Source organism: Manis pentadactyla, chromosome 9 (assembly GCF_030020395.1).
Source record: "Manis pentadactyla isolate mManPen7 chromosome 9, mManPen7.hap1, whole genome shotgun sequence".
In the NCBI taxonomy this organism is placed as follows: Eukaryota; Metazoa; Chordata; class Mammalia; order Pholidota; family Manidae; genus Manis; species Manis pentadactyla.
This window is the reverse complement of record NC_080027.1, coordinates 94,167,019-94,190,344: the sequence shown is the minus strand read 5'-3', so window position 1 is coordinate 94,190,344 and position 23,326 is coordinate 94,167,019. Positions and strand designations below refer to the sequence as shown.

The 23,326-nt window shown below is 43.1% G+C and overlaps 1 protein-coding gene across 7 annotated transcripts in view; it reads left to right on the top strand.

Annotated features, from left to right (window-relative positions):
• The window catches only part of PLD5 (phospholipase D family member 5), a 406,964-nt gene that overhangs the window by 138,586 nt on the left and 245,052 nt on the right, over window positions 1-23,326 (top strand). For 6 of the 7 annotated variants that reach the window (XM_057507828.1, XM_057507829.1, XM_057507830.1 and 3 more), the window contains exon 2: window positions 16,541-16,677. In XM_057507828.1, coding sequence (XP_057363811.1) covers window positions 16,541-16,677 — 137 coding nt within the window. Of the gene's footprint in view, window positions 1-16,540; window positions 16,685-23,326 lie in introns of those variants that run through there. The other variant, XM_036919037.2, reaches the window with a different exon arrangement.

Here is a 23,326-nt window from a genome sequence, read left to right as displayed (position 1 = left end):
AGCCTGCCCATCCCAGAGCTAGCTAATTCTTAGAGCAAACAACTTGCCTGAGGGCATGACTTTCAGATGTAAACCAACCATCCAGAAGCCCACCCAACCACCTCTTTTATCTAATTTTCATACACTAAGCCAATGTTTCTCTCTCCAGACCCAGGTAACAAACAACTAGAGACCATGCTGATAGCCCAGAGCCCACCAAAATTAATCAACCCATCCAATCCTAACTATGCAATTCTTGTTTAAACTCAGCTACTCTGCCTTGCCCATTCCTTCCCTCAGAGACCACAATAAAGGCTGATGCCTCCTCTTGGGAAATGTAAGTAATAAACTATTTTTTGAAGCCAATTGTCTCTTTGTCTGTCACCTTACCATACCTGAAAGAAACAAATCCCGGGTACACTTTTAAACAGCTGTACAGCACAGAAAGAAAATATGCTTTTCATCCAATCTTCAGAATCCCCAAGGATATCTGGTCTTTTTGTTTGACACATCTGGCAGCAGACACAAACTTTCTCTTACTCTTTTTAGTTCTCTCTCTCTCTTCTCTCTCTCTCTCTCTCTCTCCCTGCGAATTCATTCATAGCAGTGAGCTTTGCCTGGAGGTAGGATATGATTGTACTGTAACCTCCAGAGGAAGGCATTTTCTTCAGTTCACATGTATCTAGAAAGTTGATGTGTACAACACAGAAGGCAGGCTTTTGCACACAAGCAAGCACCAGACTATCACAAGGTCATAGCACGTCATTTGTGTTGGACAGAAAGCAAAGCCATGGAGGTACAGGATGTGTCGCCTTCCCCAAGGCAGCAGGAACACAGGCCCTTGGATGAATATGATGATGGAAAGTGGATGGTCACAAAAGTTTTGATTGAAAACTTTGATTGAAAGGTGATGTGGAATATCAGAAAGCAGAAGGGCAGAAATGAGTTAATTTAAAAGGCTTCCCAAGGGATGGTCTTACAGATGTGCTGAAGTTCGAAAATAAAGCACCTAAGATCCAAACTATTCAAAAGTTAGCGGGTCATTAGTGAGCAATTTAGAACTGAAATGAAGAAAGGGATAGACTGGAGCAGGGCTCTGGGAAGAGAGAAACTTCCAGGAAGGGAATTCGGGATGAAGGAGATTCCTTAGTGCACCCAGGATATTGCAGCTTAGTGTGGTTTGGTGAGCTTGCTCTGGTGGGTTGCATTCAAGGTCTGTTTACCAGATGCTTGTCTGAGCAAATGACTCATCGCTTGTTAATCTCCTCATCTCTAAGAAGGATAATAGTGATGCTTGTTGTTCAAAGGAGGCTTTCCAATGAAACTCCAAAGGCAGAAAAGAACACATATTTCTCCCAGGGGTGTGAGAGCATACCCACTGAAAGTGAGACATTTCTTAGTAATCTCAGGTATTAAAATACGTATGAAAACTTCTCCCTGTACTGTATTTGGAAGAGTGAAGAACTTCCTTAATGTTAGTTTCCTTTCATCTCTTGCCTAGAAATGTTTGGCTTGCTGTAGAACCCAAAGGGCCTTAGTGTTGTACAGGCTCCTCAAGAAAGCCACAGAGAGTAAATGAAGCATGTTGTTTAAACTGGGTAGCATTCATTAATATATTAGCATGGATTTATCTGTATGTTTCATTGGAAATTAAAGAAAGGTGGATCTGCTAAAAGGCAACTTGGGTGGTAGAATTTAAAAAATAGGTGTTTTAGGCAATAATCAGAGCAGAATTCAAGGGTCTCAGTCTTTGAGCATGCCCTTGTGCATGCCCAAGTGGAAAGTGGGTTGGGGACAAGCACCATCCTTAAAGTCACCACAGGGGAAAACAACTGAACTGTTGAAAGGTAAACCTGTCAGAAAAAAAAAATTGCAGCTACAAAAAATATGAAACATGAGATGTGTTTCTATTTGATCTAAGACATTGTAAAACTCAATTTTTTTTATGAAAGTAAAAAAAAAAAAGCAAAGAAACAAAGAGTTTTGCTGTAATTTAGCTATTAATTTATATTGTTATGTTTCTTGGAACACATTTCCCTCTTCACCAGCACCTGATAATTTAGCAATGACTGGTTTTGTCTCTAGCTCCTGCCCTGTGCAAACCTACACACATGGTTTTATTTGCACAATCCCTGGATATTAGGGAAATGGGCTGAAATTTATTTGAGAGGGAGCCAATACCATGTATATGCAGAGAGGAATCTGCTGAGAGGGGAGGGGAAGCAATCAAGTGCCCTGTATTTGGGTTGCACTGTATTTGGGCAGTAGGGCCATCTGAAGGGCAGCTAGGAAGGTTATGGTTAGAACACAGACTTCACCTGGAAGCAGACTGTGTGCATGTGGGTGAACTCAGTGACAGCTGTATACAAAGTGGCAAAACCAAAGTGGCTGCTCCTCTTACCTGCTATAGTGGAAGCCTTTCATCTCGATCTTTCTCTGTTGGACTACTGTCCAGCTTGTTTTCTCCTCGGCAGGAGAAGCAAGGAATGCCTTCTAAGCTCTTTATGTGTTGACTTCTTGGAATGTGGAAGAAAGTTTCTGAAGCGTGGAAGACCCAAGAGTGAGATGAGAGGGAGCCAGGGACCAAGATCTTGGACTATTAAGGGGGTTTTAAATTCGGCGGTTTTGAAGACTATTTAGGGAGAGACCTAAGTAGGGAAGCAAAGCTGATGAAGTCCAAACTCAGCAGGTGTTGGTTGTTGGGGTTTTTATTTTGAATGTTTTATCATGGTAAAATATGCATAACATAAAATTCACATGTTAGCCATTTTGAAGTGTACAGTTTGGTGGTATTAAGTGTACATTCACCTTGTGCAGCCAGCACCACCATCTGTCCTTAGGACCCTTCTCATATTGCAAAACTGAAACTCAGTGCCCTTTACACCACGGCTCCCACTCTCCCCTCCCCCCAGGCCCTGGCAACCCCATTTTCCTTTCTGTCTCTATGAATATGACTACTCTAAGGACCTCATATAAGTGGAATCATACAGTATTTGTTCTTTTTTGTTGGGCTGATTTCACTTAGCATAATGTTTTCAGGGTTCATCTGTTACTGTGGCATGTGTCATAATTTCCATTCTTTTTCAGACTGAATAATATTTCATTGTATGTCTATTTCAAAATCAATATATATATCCAAGTGGATGGATATAATTAAATATGTATGTGTTTTATCCATTCGTTGGTTGATTTGGATTGTTTTCACCTTTTGGTTATTGTGAATCATGCTGCTAATAATATGGATATATACATCTGTTAGTTCCAGCTTTCCATTCTTTTGGATATATGCCTACAAGTTGCACTGCTAGCTCATATGTGATTCTATTTTTAATTTTGGGGGAACTATCACACCATTTCCACAGTGGCTGTACCACTTTACCACCAGCAAAGCACAAGAGTTCCAGTTTCTCCACATCCCTACCAACACTGTTTTCTTCCCATTGTTTTGATACTAGCCATCCTAATGAGTATGAAGTGGTATCTCATTTTGGTTTTGATTTGTATCTCTACAGTGATGATGAGCACCAGTTGTATATCTTCTTCAGAGAAATGTCTATCCAAGTCATGTTTAATTGATTTGTTTACCTGTCTGCTGTTTGAAGGCAAATTCTGGTGCACTAAGACCCCACCCCTTAAGATCCAATCACCACAGACCAGATGATCACCCACCCCTTAAGATCCAATCACCACAGACCGGATGGTCACCCACTCCTTAAGATCCAATCACCAACGCAGAACACACCCTACCCTACTCCTTAAAAATGCTTCCTCATCCACGAGCTGCTGCTCCCTCTCTCCAGGGGCAGCCATTTTCTCTTTCAGATAATAAAATCTCTTGTGTGGGCCTGTGTCTCCTGAATGGTTCTGGGGTAAGGAGGGTCACGGCGAGATACCCTTTCATTGGTGCCGTGACTTTGGATGAGGTTCTCCCATTGACCTTGCTCTTCCTCTGGGAACCCTCACTGCCCGATCCGCCTCCACGGGCTCACTGTCCATTTCCCCGGTCACTCATCTTCTCGCCCAACACCAGCCTTCAATTTGGTAAGTCTCCCCTTCATGGTCGACTTAAATGTCCCTTTGGAACCTGGGAAGTGACCACTGAGTGTCTGGCACCCCCAAAGTCTCCTCCGGGAGAGGGGCACCCCCAACCATGACTTTAAGAGTCACGGTTGATCCCCATAGTTGACCCTTCTCTGCCTCCCCATGGTGAGAATCCTCATTCACTGAGGCCCAGTCTCCTTTTATCTGCTTGTAAACTCCTGATACCAGGTACCGAGCCTCCTCGGCGTTTTCACCTCAACTGCTTGGTTAGAGGTGGTGACAACCCCCTAACTGTGTCTGGTCTTCTCCATGACTTCTCAATCGCTCTGGGATGCCTCAGTGACTTGTGAATGGTTTAATTCTCACCATGGGATCTGGACCCTCCATTATCACAGATTCACTGCTAGGGTGCTTACTCAATAATATAAAACCCCTCCACCACACTCCAGACCTCAAACCTTTTAAGCTTATTTGCTACTGTAATGAGATCTGGCCACAATATTCCTTGGACAGTCAGCCTAAGTGGCCTCCCAATGGCTCTTTAGATCCTAAAATTCTCCGCAACTTATACAACTTCTGTGAGCACATGGGCAAATTGAAAGAGATCCCATACATACAGGCTTTCTCCTACCTCCAAACCAAGCCCCCTCTCTGTCTCCCTTGCAATCCTAAACATCTTCTCCTCTCTCTAAAAAACTTCACCCCATCACCCATCAATTCCCACCACATCCTCTGACTTTGACCCTCCTGATAACTTCTCCCTACCAATCTCAAACCCTTACAGCTCACCCTCAACCACCAGTTCCTCTCCCACCCCAACCTCCTCTGCAAGATCAAAATCCCAACCCTCCCAGCTCCCCTAATGCTGTCGCAGGAGCCGAAGTACCTCCTCCTCCTCCACAACCAGTTCCCCTTCCCTCACCCAGTCTGGCACCAAGCCCTCCAGTCACTCACTCTCAAACCCAGATCCTAGCCCCACTACGGGAAGTAGCAGGTACAGAGGGCATCGTCCAGGTCCATGTCCCTTTTTCTCTCTCCGACCTATCTCAAATTGAGAAAAGATTAGGCTCTTTCACCTCCAACCCAGCTACTTACATAAAAGAGTTCCAGTACTTAACTCAGTCATATGATCTTACCTTTCATGATATTCACATGATCCTATCCAACACACTTTTGCCCGAGGAGTGTAGGCGAGTCTGGGAACAGGCCAGAACTCACACCAATGAGGTTCACCAAACTACTCCAGCTCATCCAATTGGTGCTGAAGCGGTTCCTGACCAAGACCCTAACTGGGACTATACGGCAGGGGGAGTCACCAGTCGGGATCAATTCATCACCTGCCTTGTGGTGGGTCTCGGGAAGTCAGCCAATAAGGCCATTAACTATGAAAAACTCCAAGAGGTTATTCAGGATAAAAATGAGAATCCCTCTATGTTCCTAGACCACCTCACCAAAGCTCTTTTACAATATACAAATCTAGACTCTGAGACCCCAGATGGGAGACAATTATTAATGACCTACTTCTTCACCCAGAGTTTCCCCGACATTAAGGCTAAACTTAAACATCTAGAGAAGGGACCCTTAACCCCTCAGGCAGAAGTCCTGGCAGTGGCCTTCAAAGTATATAATGGAAGAGATGAAAAGGCCCGTAAACAAAAACATCAGATGCTGGCTAAGGCCTTTCAACCTATCCCAACCACTGGTGCTCGGGTATCCTCACTCCCTAGGAAGCAGCCAGGAGGACCTCCTGGTCCATGCTTCAAATGTGGTCAAATGGGTCATTGGGCTAGAGCCTGCCCAAATCCCCAGAAGCCCCCCGGTCCATGCCCTAAGTGCCATCAGGAGGGAAACTGGGCTGTTGACTGTCCTCACACACCGAGAGGTGCCAGGCCATCCAGCTCTAACACTTCACACACAGACCTTCTGGGTCTGGCAACTGATGATTGAGGGGGCCCAGGACTCCTCCACCCAACCACCCAACCACTACCATCACTATACAGGAGCCCAGGATAACCACTGTGGTAGTGGGTAGGCCCATCTCTTTTCTTTTGGACACCGGGGCCACCTACTCAGTCCTGAAGGAGTTTTGGGGACCTACCTCCCTCTCACAGTCCTCTATAGTCGGGGTAGAGAGCACACCTCATCAACCTTTACAAACTCCCATGCTTCACTGCATCTTTAGAGGCATTGCCCTCTCTCACTCCTTTTTGGTGATTCCCCATTGTCCCATCCCCCTTATAGGAAGAGACCTATTACACAAGGTTGGAGCTTCCATTACTTTCACTCCCGGACTGCGCCTCAACCCTGACTCGCCTTCAATCCCACTTTTACTTGCCCTCCAACCCACTGCGAACCCATCTCCCTCTCCTTTTCCTCTGCCACCCCACCTGGTCAACCCTGTAGTCTGGGATACCCTCATCCCTTCTATCGCCACCTGCCCCCCAGTAATTATCAGACCTAAGGACCCCACTCTTTTCCCTCTCAACCTCAGTACCTACTGCCCCTCAAGAGTTTATACTGGGCCTGCAGCCAATTATCCAGGAACTTTTACTCAAACAGCTCCTACGACCAGCCAAATCCCCTTACAACACCCTAATACTGACTATCAAAAAACCTAATGGCTCTTAGAGGCTACTTCAAGATTTAGGAATTATCAGTGCAGCTGTTATTCCAATCCATCCAGTAGTCCCTAACTCCTATAATTTATTATCCACTATCCCCACCTCTTCTACTTACTTCTCCGTACTTGACCTCAAAAATGCATTCTTCACGATTCTCCTTCGTCCCAATGGGACCACTTACACCTTCAACTCCACAGACTACAAATCCTCCAGTAATCTACTTTACAACCAAAACAGGACCTCCTGCATAAGGTGGCATATGTGCCCTACTCCAATAACAATGTTGCTTCTACACCAACAATTCTGGTCTCATCTGGGATGGTGCAAAACACCTCCATGAACAAGCCTCCAAACTCCTAGAAAACTCTCCTAAGAATCCGTTCCCTTACCCCTTCAATTGGCTCCTGCCCCTCCTAGCCCCTATTACCTTTATTATTATTCTCCTTTCGTTCCCTCCTTCATTAACCTATTCAAAAAATTCACTCAAAATCAAATTTTGAAAATTTCTAACCATACTGTCAACCAGTTACTCCTCCAGGGCTATCAAGGCCTTCTCATGAAGAATAATGAAACCAGCTAGATGACATCACGAATCATCTCAGGATGCCCACCCTTCCCCAACTCTACAGCAATGGCCTCGCTAACCCCAGAATCTGTGCCCCCTTCCAACAGGAAGTAGCTAGGGAATGAGATTCTATGCCCAGTGCCCCAGAGGCCCAATTAAGAAAAGAAAAAGATGGCAATGAAGGCAAATTCTGGTGCACTAAGACCCCCACCCCTTAAGATCCAATCACTAATGCAGAACACACCCTACCCCTACTCCTTAAAAATGCACTTCCTCACCCACGAGCTGCTGCTCCCTCTCTCTGGGGGCAGCTATTTTCTCTTTCAGATAATAAAATCTCTTGCATGGGCCCGTGTCTCCTGAGCCGTTCTGGGGGTAAGGAAGGTCGTGGCGAGGTACCCTTTCACTGTTGAGTAATCTATCTATGTGAGGTTGTCCTGGGCCTGGAGTCCTGTCCCTAATCTAGAATGTGAGATTCTATTGTTTAGAATGAAATGAGTGCAGCCATGCTTAGATGCTTTTGTTGGGAGAAGCTGTGTTTACTGTGAAAGAATGAGCTCTCCTCTGTGAGGCGGACAGTTGTGGAATCCCTGATTTGATGTCCTTGCAGTTCAAGTAATGCTACTTAGATGTTACAGAAGACTGGATGGCTCAGCTCCTAGGGCTGGGACCCATGTCACCTCTGAGAATGGGGGAGCATTACCCTTAGGCAAATAACTCAGCTGCCTGCACAGTGGCATCTGAGATAGAGGACAAAAGGATACCACTTTCTGTCCAGAAAGAGCCCTGAAAAAGCCACTAACCTGAGTCCCCTGCGTGCAGACTCGGCGGGGAAGGCCAGGATGCGCTTGGTAGGGATAGCCTGGGTCATCAGGCAGCTTGGGAACATTGATCCAAGGAAGAGGGTCAGGAAAGGGGAGAGCAGGAATGACAGGTATTATGCAGGTGGCTTTGTAACCTGAAAAGCCATAGTAATGGGCGCCATTAATAAGTGCACGTGTAACCCTGGTGCCAAAGTGTTGGGGTGGAGGCGTTGTTTATTTTCCTCAGTTCTTGTACCTGCCGCGACAAAGAATTGAAGGACAGAGACAGTAGTGAAGCAAAGTAAAAGTTTTATTTAAAGTTTAGTTAGAGAGAAAGAAGTGCAGGCGACCTGAGAGAGAGAGGAGTGCCCTGAAAGGTTGGAGAAAAAAGTTCAAGATTAAAAGGTTACCCACATAGCAGGTGTGGGTGACCTGAAAGAGAGGAGCGCCCTGAAAGGTTGGGGGTTTCCTCTTTAAATAATTTTTTGGAAATGTGACAAAGGGCTAGTGTGTGGGCTTGTTAAGTGGTCTCAAGTATCTTTGATGAGACATTAAGTTTCTTATCAGTCAGCCCTCTAGGTAATTGTGCAAAATTAGCTTCTCAATTGAGACTGTCTGCCCTTCCTCCAAGGTGGGCAGAGTTATTTGTTTGCTAAAGAGTATGTTAAGAATCTTTCTTCTCAAACTTCCTGTTTTTTTTCAAAATGCAATTTTGGCTTTAAGGTGGGATCACCCTGTCTTTATTATACTGTTTATAGGTGGGCCTTTTTAGCAGGCTAGAGTAAATCTTATAATGATCTAATTGACCCAATGAAGACATGGGCTGTGCTCAGAAACTTTTCTTTTTGGGGAAATATTCAAACCTTCAAGGCCAAGTTTCTCTTGACCTTTTGAGCTTTAACTGATTAACTGAGTCTTTTCTGGCTTTCTGAGTCCTTTCTACGGGACGTAACTGACCTTGTTCTCTTTCCAACCTGCTTACATCTATTTTCCTGACTAACAGAAGCAGAATCCACATCAGCCTCTGAGGAATGGAAGAATCGCAGTAGCAATGCTCCAAGGAAAGAATGTGGAAACCATGCTTATTCTTTTTCTCTTCTTTGTTCCGTGATATTCTAACATAGCTTGTGATTTTGGAGTTTGTATGGTGGTTTGTTTTGCTTTTAACGGAGTGACAAATATGTCATGGAAGGAAGAGATGAAGGATTGAAGAGCAACTGCTATTAATGACTGAGCCAAAAGAAGGTGTGTGAATGGCTTGACAGTTACTAGCGCAGCTTCCTTTCCACCTGAGACCACAGTCAATGGCATTCTCCTGGTGGAAACCGAATGCTCTGTGGCCCAGTGCTCTTGGCTCAAATATCCTTGTACTCAACCCAGCTCCCCAAAGCAGTGTGCTTATAGAGTGTCCTCCCCAAGTGGGGAAGTACCTCTACTGTGTGCCTGGCTCGTGGTGGGATTTTACCTGAGTCTTTGAAAAAGGAGATTGATAAATAAATTAATGGTAAGGAGGAGGGCCATGTGGACATGTACTCAAGCAGTAGGCAGCATTTTCCCCTATAGAGCTGTAATTAGACAAGATTTGAATTCTGTTAAATGTCTGTTAAAATCTCTACTAAAATGTGTAGCCTCTGCCCTCCCCCTCCTATTAGTGTTCTCATTCTGCTACATTATAAAATTGCATTTCTTTATCCACTGCCTCAGGATGTTGTCATTTGCATTTTTGTAGAGCCCTAGTGATGGGGCAAAGGGAAAGGCATTTCCTATGGGAAAACCCCACAGGAGCCCAGGAATTGGGGGCTGGGGGCAGAGGACCTAGAGGAGGGTGGGGGGGAACACTGCTCTGCGGGTCTGGTATTCAGCAGTGTACTCTTGGTTGGTAATATACATGGGGAGTATATATGTTACGGAAAATACTGAAAAAAAAAACCTGGACTGCATCACTGACAGAAGAACCAAACAGCACTCGGAGGTCTTGGAGTGTTGAGGCTTTATTTCATGCCCGGCGGGCCCAGAGGGGAGTAATCTACTATAAGTCTGAGCCCTGAACAAAGGCAAAGGGAGCAATCTGTATCTTTCTGCTTCCTTATCTGTAACATTCGTTCGTGCACAGCAATCGAGCAGGCAAAGGGAGGGAGTTTAGGGAGTGAATTCAGGGAGTGAACCTTGGGAACCAGTGCTCGGCAGAGCAGGAAACCAAGGGAGTGTTTTTTTTTCTGTTGTGTTGAGGGGGGCGAGACAGAAGGAGCCACTGGCTAGTCCTTGTAAATTGCTGTCCTTGTAAATCTTTCCCTATCATATATATTGGTGTATATATATTATCATATATATTGGTGTATATATATATTTTATATATATATACACACACACACACACATATATATATATATATATGAAAATATGAAACTCCGGAGGGAAAAATATGTTCCCAGCCTGGGGCAAATAAACTTTTAAAGTTGAAATCAGTCAAAAGGAGAAATAAAGTGGGGAAACCTGTTTATTGCTTACAACCAGTCATCCCCTTCTGTTCTCCCTTGTCTCTGGCAACCCAGCTGCAGAAAAAGAGATCCCACCCAACCTCTCCTGTCCAGATATGCCCTCGCTTGCCCTGTAATTACCTATTGATATGGAGATTGTAAGACCCAATGGCCTTATTCCGGTCTGCGCTTCCCCCCAGTGAGGAGACGAAGGCCACGGCAGATCGATGCAACAAGCAAGAGGTTTATCGTTATTCCAGCTAGCTGGGGTCCAAGTGTCTGCCCGACACAGCGGGTTTCAACAAGGACCCCGAGCACTCAGAGCCAAGGGTTTATATAGCATTTTCAAAGCACTTAACTCACAGTAATTTCCCACAGCTATACATTATTCTTGCAAGATATACATCATACATCCTGGGGTTAGTCAGGATAAAACCATTCTTCAATTGTCAGGGCGGACATACATCCTGGGGTTAAGCAAGAGGTCAGGGTGGACATACATCCTGGGGTTAGGCAAGAGCAGGATAAGACCATCCCTCAATTGTCAGGGTGGTTCCGCACGATAAGCTTGGTATGTAGGATTTACTGACCAAGGTTAGCTGACCAAGGGTCACCACTGCCTTATTCCGGTGTTCATGATTGATTATCTTGTTTTTCTCAGCCTTACCCAGACCCAGTTCACACATACTCATGAAATGGCTTTTAGGCCCTTAAGATGGCTACTCTTACGCTAACCTATTTCTATTCTTACAAGATGACTACTCCTCTCCACCCCTTGGAAACACCTTTTGATATGGAGATACACTAAGGCCAGGTGAGAGATTCTGGAATTACTGCAATTTTACCCACAATATACATAGCCCCTATATACTACATATAGCCACGGAAGACTTGGGAGTAAATTAGAGTCTGTCAGGGAGGGGAAGGGTGCAGAGTGAGAAGATAAAAATTCTAAGATAGCACCCTAAATATGTATGTGGGAAGTGAAACTGATGAAACTTCTTTAAAAAAGGATTTTCAAAGCAAAGCCCTTATGCAACTTCCAGTCTAGATTTTCTGATGTGGTTCCAGAATGTGGCCGTTTTTCAGGAGCTTGATAAGTCATTAGCTGAGGTAACTCTGGATCTTATGTGGGTGACCTGTTTTCTCTGGCAATGTGTCCAGGAACTCAAGATAGGAACACATTTAGATTCCTAGGAAAGTCCTACAGGCCCAGGAATGCCATCTCCGCAGCTTACAGCCAAATGTTTAACATTCATTTCTACATTAATGGACAATCGTGAGAATTTGTTAACTAAAAATTAATAATAATACCGATAATATTTTAAACTAATATTACTTGTTAACTAATAAATAATAAAATAAGCATAGCTAAAATTAAGTAGAAAACAAGGTCAAGAAACCGAAAAAGAAAAAAGTTTAGATCTATAAAACAGAACTAGAGATGTTAGATTTAGTGACCTAAATTAAATCCCTAGGCTGTCTCCAGCTGGCTGGGTCACCTGGGACAGCTCAGTAACTCAGTGTCGTTGGTCCTAAGTTCCCATCTTTCACATGGAGAGTATTTGTACCAGAACTTCTGGCTCTGTAGGCTCAACACAGAAAAATTATTATTAAGACTTGGCCCTGATTTTGTTTAAAAAAAAACTTGTCATGGTCAGTTAATTAAAAATGTGAATAATTTTAATTTATGGTTAATTATTGCATATTTACATATTACCTCTGTGGGGTGCAGATTCCCTTTAAGAGCTTATCAAATGGTACCAAAGTCCAAGTTGGAAACATATAGTACTTCTAATTTTCAAGTTTAATATTCTTTCTGTGGGTAAAATTGTAGTATTTCCAGAATATCTCACCTGGCTTTGGTACATTTGCAATACCAACAGGCGTTCAGAGGTGGAGAGAAGTATGGCTTTAGTGCATTTTCATCTTTCCTCAGGGGTGGAGAAGTTCATCTCCATATCAATGGGTGATTACCTGGGCAACAGAGGGCTTATCTGTACCTAAGAGGTGAGGGGGAGGGCGGTGTGGTTGCTGCTTGAGCAGAGAAGACAGCCTGGGACTGCAGTTTGTGAGCAATAAATGGGTTTTAAACTTTATTTCTCCCTTTGACTGATATTGGTTTTTAGAGGTCTTTTGCCCCGGGATTTCCTTTCCCTGGACTTACGCTTTCCCCAACTAAAGGTCCTGTATCCCTTTTTCTGTATTAAGATGAAATGGATTTGGTAAGGATATGATATATTTTCAATGTTACCGTAGGTAGATTTGTTTTTTGACCAAGCAAGCAATTCTTTTCAAAATAAACTGTAATGAAAACTATAGACTGACCGATGCTGATGGTAGCCCTCAGATTTTGTTCTCTCTTAATGGGTCGAATGCCTCGGCAGAGCTTAGACTATAAGCATATTCATGGGCTCTCCTTAAAGCTGCTTCTGTTGGTTCAGTTTAATGAAGACAGAGGTGTGTTCCGAGTTGGTTCCTGAGCGATCTGAAATAGTCTGTTAAGGATTTGAAAATGAATGAATCTCTTGGTAATCTGGTGTTTGGTCTCATTTATGAGGCTTCTGTGCTACCATGTAAATAGCCTTTCACTTTTGATGAGGTGAAAAATAAACAGGACTAGGGGTAGTAGTAGGATGGCCTTACATTGTTATAGTGCACTGTTTCAAAGAGACATTTAGAAATGAGTATCAGAGCCTGAAATTCTCTTGTTTGACAAATTAAAATGAAAATAACTACCTCAATTTTTCTTTTTAATAGAATTTGATAACAGAATAAATTAATAGAAGTTAATAGAAATCTGAATGTTATTACATCAAAATACTTCCAATAGCACACAAATTAACTAGAATTGCTATTTATAATTTTATCATAAAGTTCAGAGTAAAGTGAAACAAATCAATGTTGTAGATGGAGCATTTAGTATTAACTTACTAGGATCCATTCATAGTACTTGACATGGTATATTTATGCTGCTCTCTTCAGGATTGTTTTTGATGTTTAGCTATATTGTCCCAAGTTAGAGTTTCTTCTAGACTGGATTAATGTGACTATGATTGCATTACTTTAAACTTCTCTCAAAGCTTCTTTGTTTCTATTTCTGACTTACAAGGAAAATGGACAAAATGCAAAAATGTTCAATCATTTTTTCTGTTGTAAAATGAGTGACTTTAAAAAGTTTCTTAAAGGAGAGAATGATGTATCCACACAATGAAATATTATGCAACAATTTTAAATTATGCTCTAAAAGAATATTTAAAAGCTTTAAAACATGATCAAGTACCAAAAGTAGAATATAAAGCTATATATAGCATGATACCAGTATTATCAGATTGCTAGATAGGTAGATTTAGTAAAAGAAAAAACTAGAACAAAATGTTAAGTGGCAGTCATGTCTGAGTGTGACTGAATGATTTCTTTTTGTATAATATGTGTTTTTCAAAATAGTTAATAGCAAAGATTTTCTGAGTCTTCAAGTAATGAGTATCATTAAAAAGTAAAGGGCAGAAGAAAACTCAAAATCAAAAAAAATTGTTTAAAATTACTTTTAAACCCCCACAAAGAAAATAATTTACAAGATTCATATTTAAATTAATAGGATGTATTTATCATGATCCCTTTATTGTCTGAAGATGAACTAAAGGTGAGTTTGAAGAATGAACATGTATTAAGTGGGATTTAGTGTAGATGATATCTTGATTCCTCAAAGTGTGCACTCTGGACCGGGAGCACCAACATTTTCTGGGAACATGTTGCAAATGCATATTTTGGGGCCCCACCCCAGTCCTATTGAACCAGAAACTCTGGAAATGGGATCAGCATTGTGTGGTTTAACAAGCCCTCTAGGTGATTTTGATGTATGCTTGAGTTTGAGAGACACTGCTTTAGAGCTCTGAGTTCTAAGACTGACCTAGAACAATTTCTCAAAAATTGTATCCTAAAATATTTCCATTTTGCATTTCTCTCCTCCTTCTTTGTCTCATTCCTTCCTGTCCTTCCTCTGTACCTCTCTGCCTCTCCTTTACACATACTTACAGTTTTTCTTGTATTTTGTTTGTTTGCTCATATCTTTCTCTCATTTTCCCAAAATATTTGAGGCAGCTCAGAGAGGTGCATATGCAACAATATGCTGGCAACAGTGAACACTCATTTCCTGCCCTTTATTTTTCAGGTACTGTTCTAAGTACTTTACATATAGGATCTCATTTAACTTAACTATTAGCAACAACCCAATAAGACAGTTATTATTGTTGCTGGTGTTGTGGTATTACCTCCTTTTTATGGGCCAAGAAGCTGAAGCACGAAGGCTACATTAACTTGCCCAAAGGCATAAACCAGTAAGTAGAATCTAAGGTAGCTGGTTTCAAAGTCTGAGCCCTCAACCAGTTCACTATGCTGGTTCTTCAAAATCAAATTAGTGAGGAACTGGGGGTGATGGAAAATAAAGGAACAAGATAAATGCACAGTCTATTCCATAGAGTTTTATATACTTAGTAAACATGGCCAGGGATTTGCCTCTAACTCACGCAGAGAGAGAAAAAGCATGTGCTGCAAGATTTACAGTCACTAAAATATGGGTGCAAACTAATTTTCAGGAAGGCCACCATGGAGTCTGGAGAGAAGCACCTCATGTCACTGTACATCCTCAGACGTATGCCATTGTGATTTCCATTTCATTCATTCACTTTATATTTGTTTGTACGGTAATTACTTCTTCAGCACTGTCTCTTTGTTTGGCACTGTGCTCTGGCTTGAGGTAATCCCCACCTGGTGTACAAGAACAATGGTGTGTCCACCCTGGGCTTTCTGCACTTCCTCTCTGAGTGTGGAGTAGAAGACCTTAATGACAGGCAGGGAAGGACATGGATCGAGGCTCTCTTGGGGATTGAGATCTGAGGGAGGGTTAAGAGACACTGAAAGGAAACAGCCATTTGACCTGATAGTGCCTGGTCACAGAGGCACCCTTTATTCCTTAGCAACATCATTCTCTGTAATCTCAGGCTGCCCCTGGACAAACTGCACCCTGAGCTTTGAAAATTTCCTTGGTTCTTTGGAGACTATGTGGCTGTAGGAATAAAGGGCAGGAGAATGGTAGGAGAGGCACAGCCAGCTGGTTTGGACAAGGCTCTGAAGTATGTATGTCTGTACACATATGTATCTCCAAGGGAGTATGGCTGCCTGCCTGGTCAAAGATCACCCTTCACCTTCTCGAAATAAGACCGAAAAGCTGCACAAAGACTTTTAAAAATTGTTCTTTCTCTATTCTTCCCCATTCAGATTTATATAATAAATGGAGCCCAGGCAAAATTGCTTGTCCCAGTGGCCATGGCTCCTGCCCAGTAATCATGGCTGTATCTTCTACCACCTTTGGCCATGAACGCCTGGAGACAGGAGTGTCTCTAATTATACTTGGGCCTCGAAATAAGGATGTGAGTGGCTAGACTTTCAGCTTGTGTTTCTAAGTGGAAATCGTATCAAGACTATGAATGTTATGATTGTGTTTTATGTTTTGAAATGAACTATGCCAGTTAAATGGCCCATAATGCCAATATCTGATAGATCCAATAATGTGATCAATGTGCCAGAACGCAAATGAGCACCCAAGGACATCTCTCCTGAAACCATCACTGTAAAGGTCTTAGGGCAAGAGGATATAGAGTTTGATACAATATGCATAGTCTGGAAGGTGGTGGTAGTACAGGAAACAGAGAATAATCATGGAGCCACCCCATGTGCCATTTTTAATTTGCAATAATTGGTCTTGTAGTGATCTTTCCTGGACTGCTTTTGATGTGAAAGAAGAGCAGACTTGGTCACCAGTCTTGATATGGCACTTGAACTACTTAACAGGTTCTACCATAGTTAGTGGGGGTTTCAGGGCTGTGTTGAAGAATAAGCACAAATGCCCTAGACAGACAGCAGCCCTTCTCAGGCCTTGACAAAAGTAATCATTTCCCAATGGACTTCCATGGAAGCTTGAAACACTGTCAGGTCTTGAGTTTCCTAAGCAAAAGCGTTCCACTTACTCTCCTTTTTATTCTCTCTCTCCTGCAGTCCCAACAGAAGTGTATTGTGATCTTTGCCCTGGTGTGCTGCTTCGCCATTCTCGTTGCATTGATATTTTCAGCTGTGGATATCATGGGAGAGGATGAGGATGGACTCTCAGAAAAAAATTGTCAAAATAAATGTCGGTAAGAGGTAACAAACAAAAATTCTCTTTTAGGGGTGGGCAAGAATGCAAAGAGAGCCCTAGACAGCAGGGAGAAAGATGTGGTAAACACACATGCTCACCCAGCTCCCCCTTGGGTTAGGAGGACCAAGGGAATAAGAATGAATAATGATTTAATGCACTTGACACTTTGGGCATATTCTGTGCAAAGGGGTGTTTAACAAAATGCAATTCTGTAAAAAATGAAATTTCTGTAGCCCTCCATATGTGTAATTTACTTCATGACAGCCTGGCAAATCAGTGCCCCAAATGGACAGTGGACATTGGGCTAGTTGTCACATCAAATGGAAATTAAAAAGCACACACCTCAGGAAAATTTCCAGTTTAAAATTAAGGATTAAATAAATAAGTATGTCTCTGAGAAGACACAGGCCTCCTCAATGTCCCAATATAGTACATGGCTTATTTTTAATCTAGAAATTATAACGGCTTTACCATTTTATTTATGTATTATGTGTCTTCAGTTACATTAGCTAACATTTCCCTAGGGTCATTTCTGACTGGCAGAACCATCAGAGTATGGTTTTATCCCCATAAATCTCCTCATCCAACTCTTCTCTGAGCTGCTACTTTTTTTTTTCTGAGATCGAGGTCATAGGGAGGGTATAGAAAAGTACCAAAGGCTGGGGGGCAGATAGATAAGAAGTCTGTTTTTATATACATGTTGCTGCAAAGCTGATGTGAGGCCACAAAGTTATAATCATTATGAATTAAAGCTTATAACAAACTTTAATTGTGACTTTTCTCATGGACAGTGTTAGGCTAAGTGCCTCCTCTTTTCTAGCTTAAACTCAACAACAACCTGGTAATGTGTATGTGAGTTTTATCCTAGGTATTTTACCTTGAGGATTGAATGTGTGGCACAAAAAATATATGTGTGGAAAAGACAACTGAAATTTGTTTTTTGAACCCATGATGCAATATAGTCTAGTTACCGGGCAACAGTACTATATACAGAACAAAGGATCTGGGAGAAATTAGTATACATTTTAGATTTATTCCTTCATGTTCGAAAGTTGTACCTAAATACATTTCCTTTCCAGACTGGATTTGGGAGAAAAGTTGTATTGGGATTGTTAGGGAAGCAAATAGAACAATAGCAGGTTGCCATCATTTTCCTCCTGAACACTCCGTCTGCAATTCCTCGTCTAATCTTATTACATGACAGATAGAAACGTTCTGTGGGCAAGGGGCCAGTGACTCAGCCTTACCCAGTGGAATGGCTCTTCCTGTCTCCTCACCTCACTCTGTAGTGAAGACTGCTGGGTACTTTAGATGGCAAATGCCAGCCCCTAGAAAGTGACTTTATAGAAGTCGAACTATAACAACTTTCTTAAGATGAAATACTGAGGATCTTTTAACACACATTACCAGGTATTGGTATGTTGAACAAAAAAGAGCCTTAGAAATATGCCTCTTTTCATTTGGGGGGGAGTGATACTCAATTTTTAGTTTCAGTCTGTAGACCTGAATTTGGGTCTATTTCTTCCATCTCAGTAGCTAAATCCTAATGACTCAACATGGCTTCTCCCTCTATCCAGAAAATGTCCTTCCAGTTATCAATTATCCTCCTGCTTCCTTTCCCCTGGGTTGCTGGAATCGCTATCCTGGTTGCTGCATCCTGTTCTGTATGCAGCCATGTCTTCCAGAACTTGCAGCCTCTCTGGATCTTCCTGTGTGTTCTACATTCTCAGCCATGCAGTGGGCACTTCCTTATGTCTGCCCTGGTGCTATCTGGCTCCCCCAACCTCATCCTGGGGAGCTTCTACTTTTGCATCTCTCTCCAACACACAGGACAGAAGCAGGGCAACTGTGAGTCTTTCTACCCCAGCCAGTCCTGATCTCCAGTGAGACAATCCATTGTGGTACCACCTTGGCTTGGTTATCTTCATCTTGGTTTGATGGAATGTTCTTTCATCATCCACTCTCTCCTTATCATAGGCAACACCACCTTCTAACTCCCAGGACTCTCCCATCTCCTTTTGTACCTGGCCAACAGACATCCTGACCATCAGAGCCATCCCTTCCTGGGGCTCCAGGAGGAAGGCAATTCCCCGCTAGGGGCAAGTTCCCTAAGACCTGATGAAACTGAAGGAAGACAAAGGAAAGGGTAGTTTGGGAATTGAAGGTTTATTTCTCATGGCTCAGTCTCTCTCCTCCCGATCCCAGTTGCGCTGCTCTCTCTCTCCCTGCACGCTCCCAAGTCCTTTCTCTCCAGCCTGCGTGCACTGTCCTTCCCCCATCCCTTCCTGGAGGAACTCCATGGGTGGGTCCTTGGTGACTGACAGGCTCCTGACCAATTTTGTACCAGGAATGGAGGGGAGGAGAGAATGGCTGCTACTCTCTACCCATTACCCCAATGGGCAATCCCCTGAGGGACCTGTGGTTCTGCTGGGGTAAACATACTGATGTGTAAACAGGCCCTTATATGCATATCACTATCAAGGCCTGGCAGGGAGTCTTACTGAAAACTTCCAGTTACCCTATACTTGCCATCATCCTTAGTAACTCTAGAATTTATTTCCCAACACCCTGGCCTTACTGTGTTTCACCACCTTGAATCAATAGTTGTAATGTTGTCTTCACCATGGCACCTAGCAGCTCCACTTCTATCTTAACCTAATGCAGTGAACAACCACAGACTCTGAAATCAGAAAAATCTGAATTCAAACCTATATTCTACCACTTACTGGCTTGGGAAACTTGACCAAGATACTAAATATTTCATCCAATGTCTATTGACAGAGCACCAAGGACTGAACGAGGAGTTACAATGCAGTTAACAAGGCAGTTGTGGAAATACACTGTGGCTGGAACTGCAGTGGGCATGTCAGGGCGGGCTTGGGGGAGCTGCCTGACCGTGAAAGGAGGACATCTGGTCCTGGACCCCACTCCACCCTGAGGGGTTATGAAGGCTCTTTTCATTTTATTTCCCTTGAAAGTAGTAGATTAAACAGGGTCTCTCACAAGGTTTTATGAGGATTCAGTATAAGTTATAGAGACCTGGAACAAAGCATCAGGGAACTCATAACAAGCAATATATGAATATTAATCATCTCCATTTCCTTCCAAGGACTCAGAAATCCCCCACATCTCTTCATGACTAGCTTCCTTTTTCTCTCACTTCCTCACTTACTGTAAATCTTCTCTTTCTCCTGATTTAGTCTTGGGTTCTGTGAGAGTAAATAAAAACGAACTCCATGAGATGGAGTCTGTTGATTCAGGGATGGTTACAGCAAAGTGGTCAGCCACCAGCACTTGCATTTGGCAGAGACTCAAAGTCAGGCAGGCCTTGGCAGGCTTGATAGGGAAGAAGGGATGGCTTTAGGAGACTCAGTAGGAGTGTGGGTGGAGAAGCTAGAGGCTGGCTCAAGGGAATCAGGGCATCCTCTGTAGTTGGCTTTCTTCATTTGGTTCTAAGTTGGAAGTGAGGATAAAAATTAGGGAAGCGGGTAGTTGTTAATGAAGTCCTGGTCATTTGGGACCAATGGTTATAGCAGTTTTGTTTGGTTTCATGAATGGTTACTAGAGAGAGCAGCCCGATATCCTACACATCTGATGGAGAGCAGGCAGGCTCCTGGGCTGGGTGTAGTAGGTAAGAGGTTGGTTTCCAGGGCTGGTGCTGCAGGCTGTGGGTCAGAGTCCTCTTTTTTATATAGATGGCCTGGCCTTTGCCATTTGGATATTCAGTCCTCCAGGTCCCTGCACCTCCTCTGGTACTGCCAGTCATTCTGTTTCAGTTTCCTTCTTATCCACATGTAGACCATGGCAGTGTGTCCGTGATGTCTCCCACAGCATCTCAGGGACTTGCCTCTGGGATCTTTGGCCTCAGCCATGCTGCCAGTTCTGCAAGTAGGTTGACTCCTGATCCCCCATCCTGGTCTGTGGGGCAGCCTCAGCCATCACTCTAGTCCCCTTACAGCCTGCAGAGGAGTGTGAGATCCACTGTTCTTCAGTCTGGGGATGCCCCTGGTTAGAGGTCAGGCAGGTTGAGAGTGTCCCCAAGGACATCAGCACTGGTCACAGAACCTCTTGACCATGCCAGTCTCAACTCATCTGTACAGAATTCCAGCTCTCCCTCCCCTGACCTCGTCTTTTTCCACCCATGACTGCCTCAGACACTACCTCAATGTGGCACTTCCCAGATCACATGATGCTCCGCTGGCAATTATTGTTTGCCTCACTCACATCCCGTTTCCTCTTTATGCTTTCTCCTTATGGTGCCATTATCACAGAGACTGCTGCTTCCTCAGTTCACCCTTTGCTGAGAACTTATTACTTTGAAATTAAACTCCCCCTGGGTCTGTAGCTCTCCTCCCTGCTGATAGCTTCAGGAATGCATGACGTTCTGTGGCCAGCAGTTCTCCCTGTTTCGGCAGCCTTTCCCCAGAATCTCATCCCAGCACTCCTTTCGAAGCATATTGCTTTAATTCTCCTTTTCTCTGCTGACTAGCCTAGATAACTTGGTTCCCACTCTGAATCATGCTGTCCACTCTGTTTCCTCAAGTTTACATGACTTTCAGAAAATGTGTATCTCCCTATAAAAAAATACCCTATTGATAACTTTTTCTGACTTCTTGTTCTATGTATTTTCTTTTATTACTTTGCTGCTATAATACTGTACTAATAGTAATGATACCCTTGATTATCATAATTGTCCACATTCTACAATCCATAAAATAACAACTGCTCTTAACTTACCTTCCAAAGTACCTTTTAACCAACCTCAGTTGTTATGCCAAGACCCAAGATCTTTGACCTCAGTAAATGACTTTGACCCATTTCTTCCTCCCTTTGTACTGAATTTCAGGGTAGTTTACAACATTTCTCAGAACATTTTAATTGCTGATTTAGTCGCTATAAACATAAACCTCCATGTCTCTTGACTACCATTAAAACCCACATGTCAGTGGGCTGGGGGCATCTCTGGAGAGTTAAGAATGGCTTAGCTGCCAGTTCAGACTGCACACATCCTGTGGCTGGGCTATTTTATAGTGTCTCTAATTATCATTTTATACCATTCTTTTAAGAGGTAACTGATCACTGTGAAGTTCCCCACACATCACATCCCCAGGGACCAAGAGAGCCCAGTACTTCCCTCCAGATGGTCTGTGTTACAGAACATCTGCTCACCTGCCAAATGGCTGCCCTTTCAAAGGAAAAGCCTGCATTTTGTATTTTGGAGCTGCATCTGTTTCACCTCTCCTGGAGCAATCCTACTTCAGGTGCTATGGGTCATTTCTTGTCCACTTATTAGAGATGCTATTAGACTCTTGATGGAAGAGGACTTGTCTTTACCACATCTCCCTGATAAATGCACCCAGCACCTGTTCACACCCTGCTGCTCCTGCACCTCAGGCCTGATTCCCATAACAATTGGGAGATTAAGTTCTGTAGGCTGTCATTATAAAAGCTAAATAAACACAATTTTGGGTGTGTTATCACAGTTTTCTAATTTGGACATTCGCTGCCTACTATATCGAGGTTATTCTGGCAGCCCTTGCTCCAGGTCCTCCTCACGCTTGCCCCCACCCCTACCTCCTGAATCAGCCGGTGTCTGTGCAGCTACTGGCCTGGTTCTCTCTCAACCAGGGCTGTGCATATCCATTTACTGATGCCCAGTGGGTCTGAAGCATGAAGGGAATAAACCAACTCAGTTTACATACCTGATCCCTACTATTCCTGAACCCAGGAATTTTCTCTCACCCTGAAGTAAATAGACTTGAGTCTGTACAGCACGGGACCCATGTAATACTTCAGGCTGGGTAACCAATGTATAAGTTACCATCGTGGTTCTCCAGTAAGTAGTGGCCTAGGCCACCACAAAATGTATAGCTGTGGCTAGACTCACATTATAGTGGCCTCCCCTATACACATATACTTTTTACATGTACTTTCTAAATTTTTTTGATTTTTCTATGAAAAAGCTGACTTCTCTATTTCACACATTTTGTTTTCTGAATCTCCTTCTGATCCATTATTTTCTTACCTAAAATAATAAACTTTATCTACAGACATATCTATACCTGTTATATCTCCAGAGCAGGTCATACCTAATCTGGTTCATCAGTATATAACATTTCTAGAAGATGGTATTGGGAGACCTCTTTCTGCAGTGACATTACCTGCTAGTATTTGCACTTCTCATTTACTATCATGACCTCAGAGCCCCCCTGTCAGACTACTTGCTCCAGTATACTGCAAGCACTGTTTTTCCTTTTAGTGCCCAATTTGTCATTCCTTGGTGAGTGGGAGCTGTCTTTTGTACTTTGTGCCATGATCGCAGATATCTCTAAGATCTTTCTGGCAATAAGCTGTTCTAGCCCCACTTTTAATTTTCTTGCTCTAAGACATGGTATTATTTACTCGCCAATGAGCCCCTGTTCCTTTCATGGAGAATTCCACTGAAAAGCAAAATCTACATTCTAGGGTGTCATTAGATGTCCCCCAAGGGTATTGGTGATAGATACAATGACACCAGAGGAAAGACGCTTGAAATTACTTTTGTGACTTAATCTCCTATCACCTGTCTTTCCTTTCCTCCATTTCACATTATAAACATAAGAACACAGACTGTAGGGCCAAGTTACCTGTGTTTGAATCTGGCTATA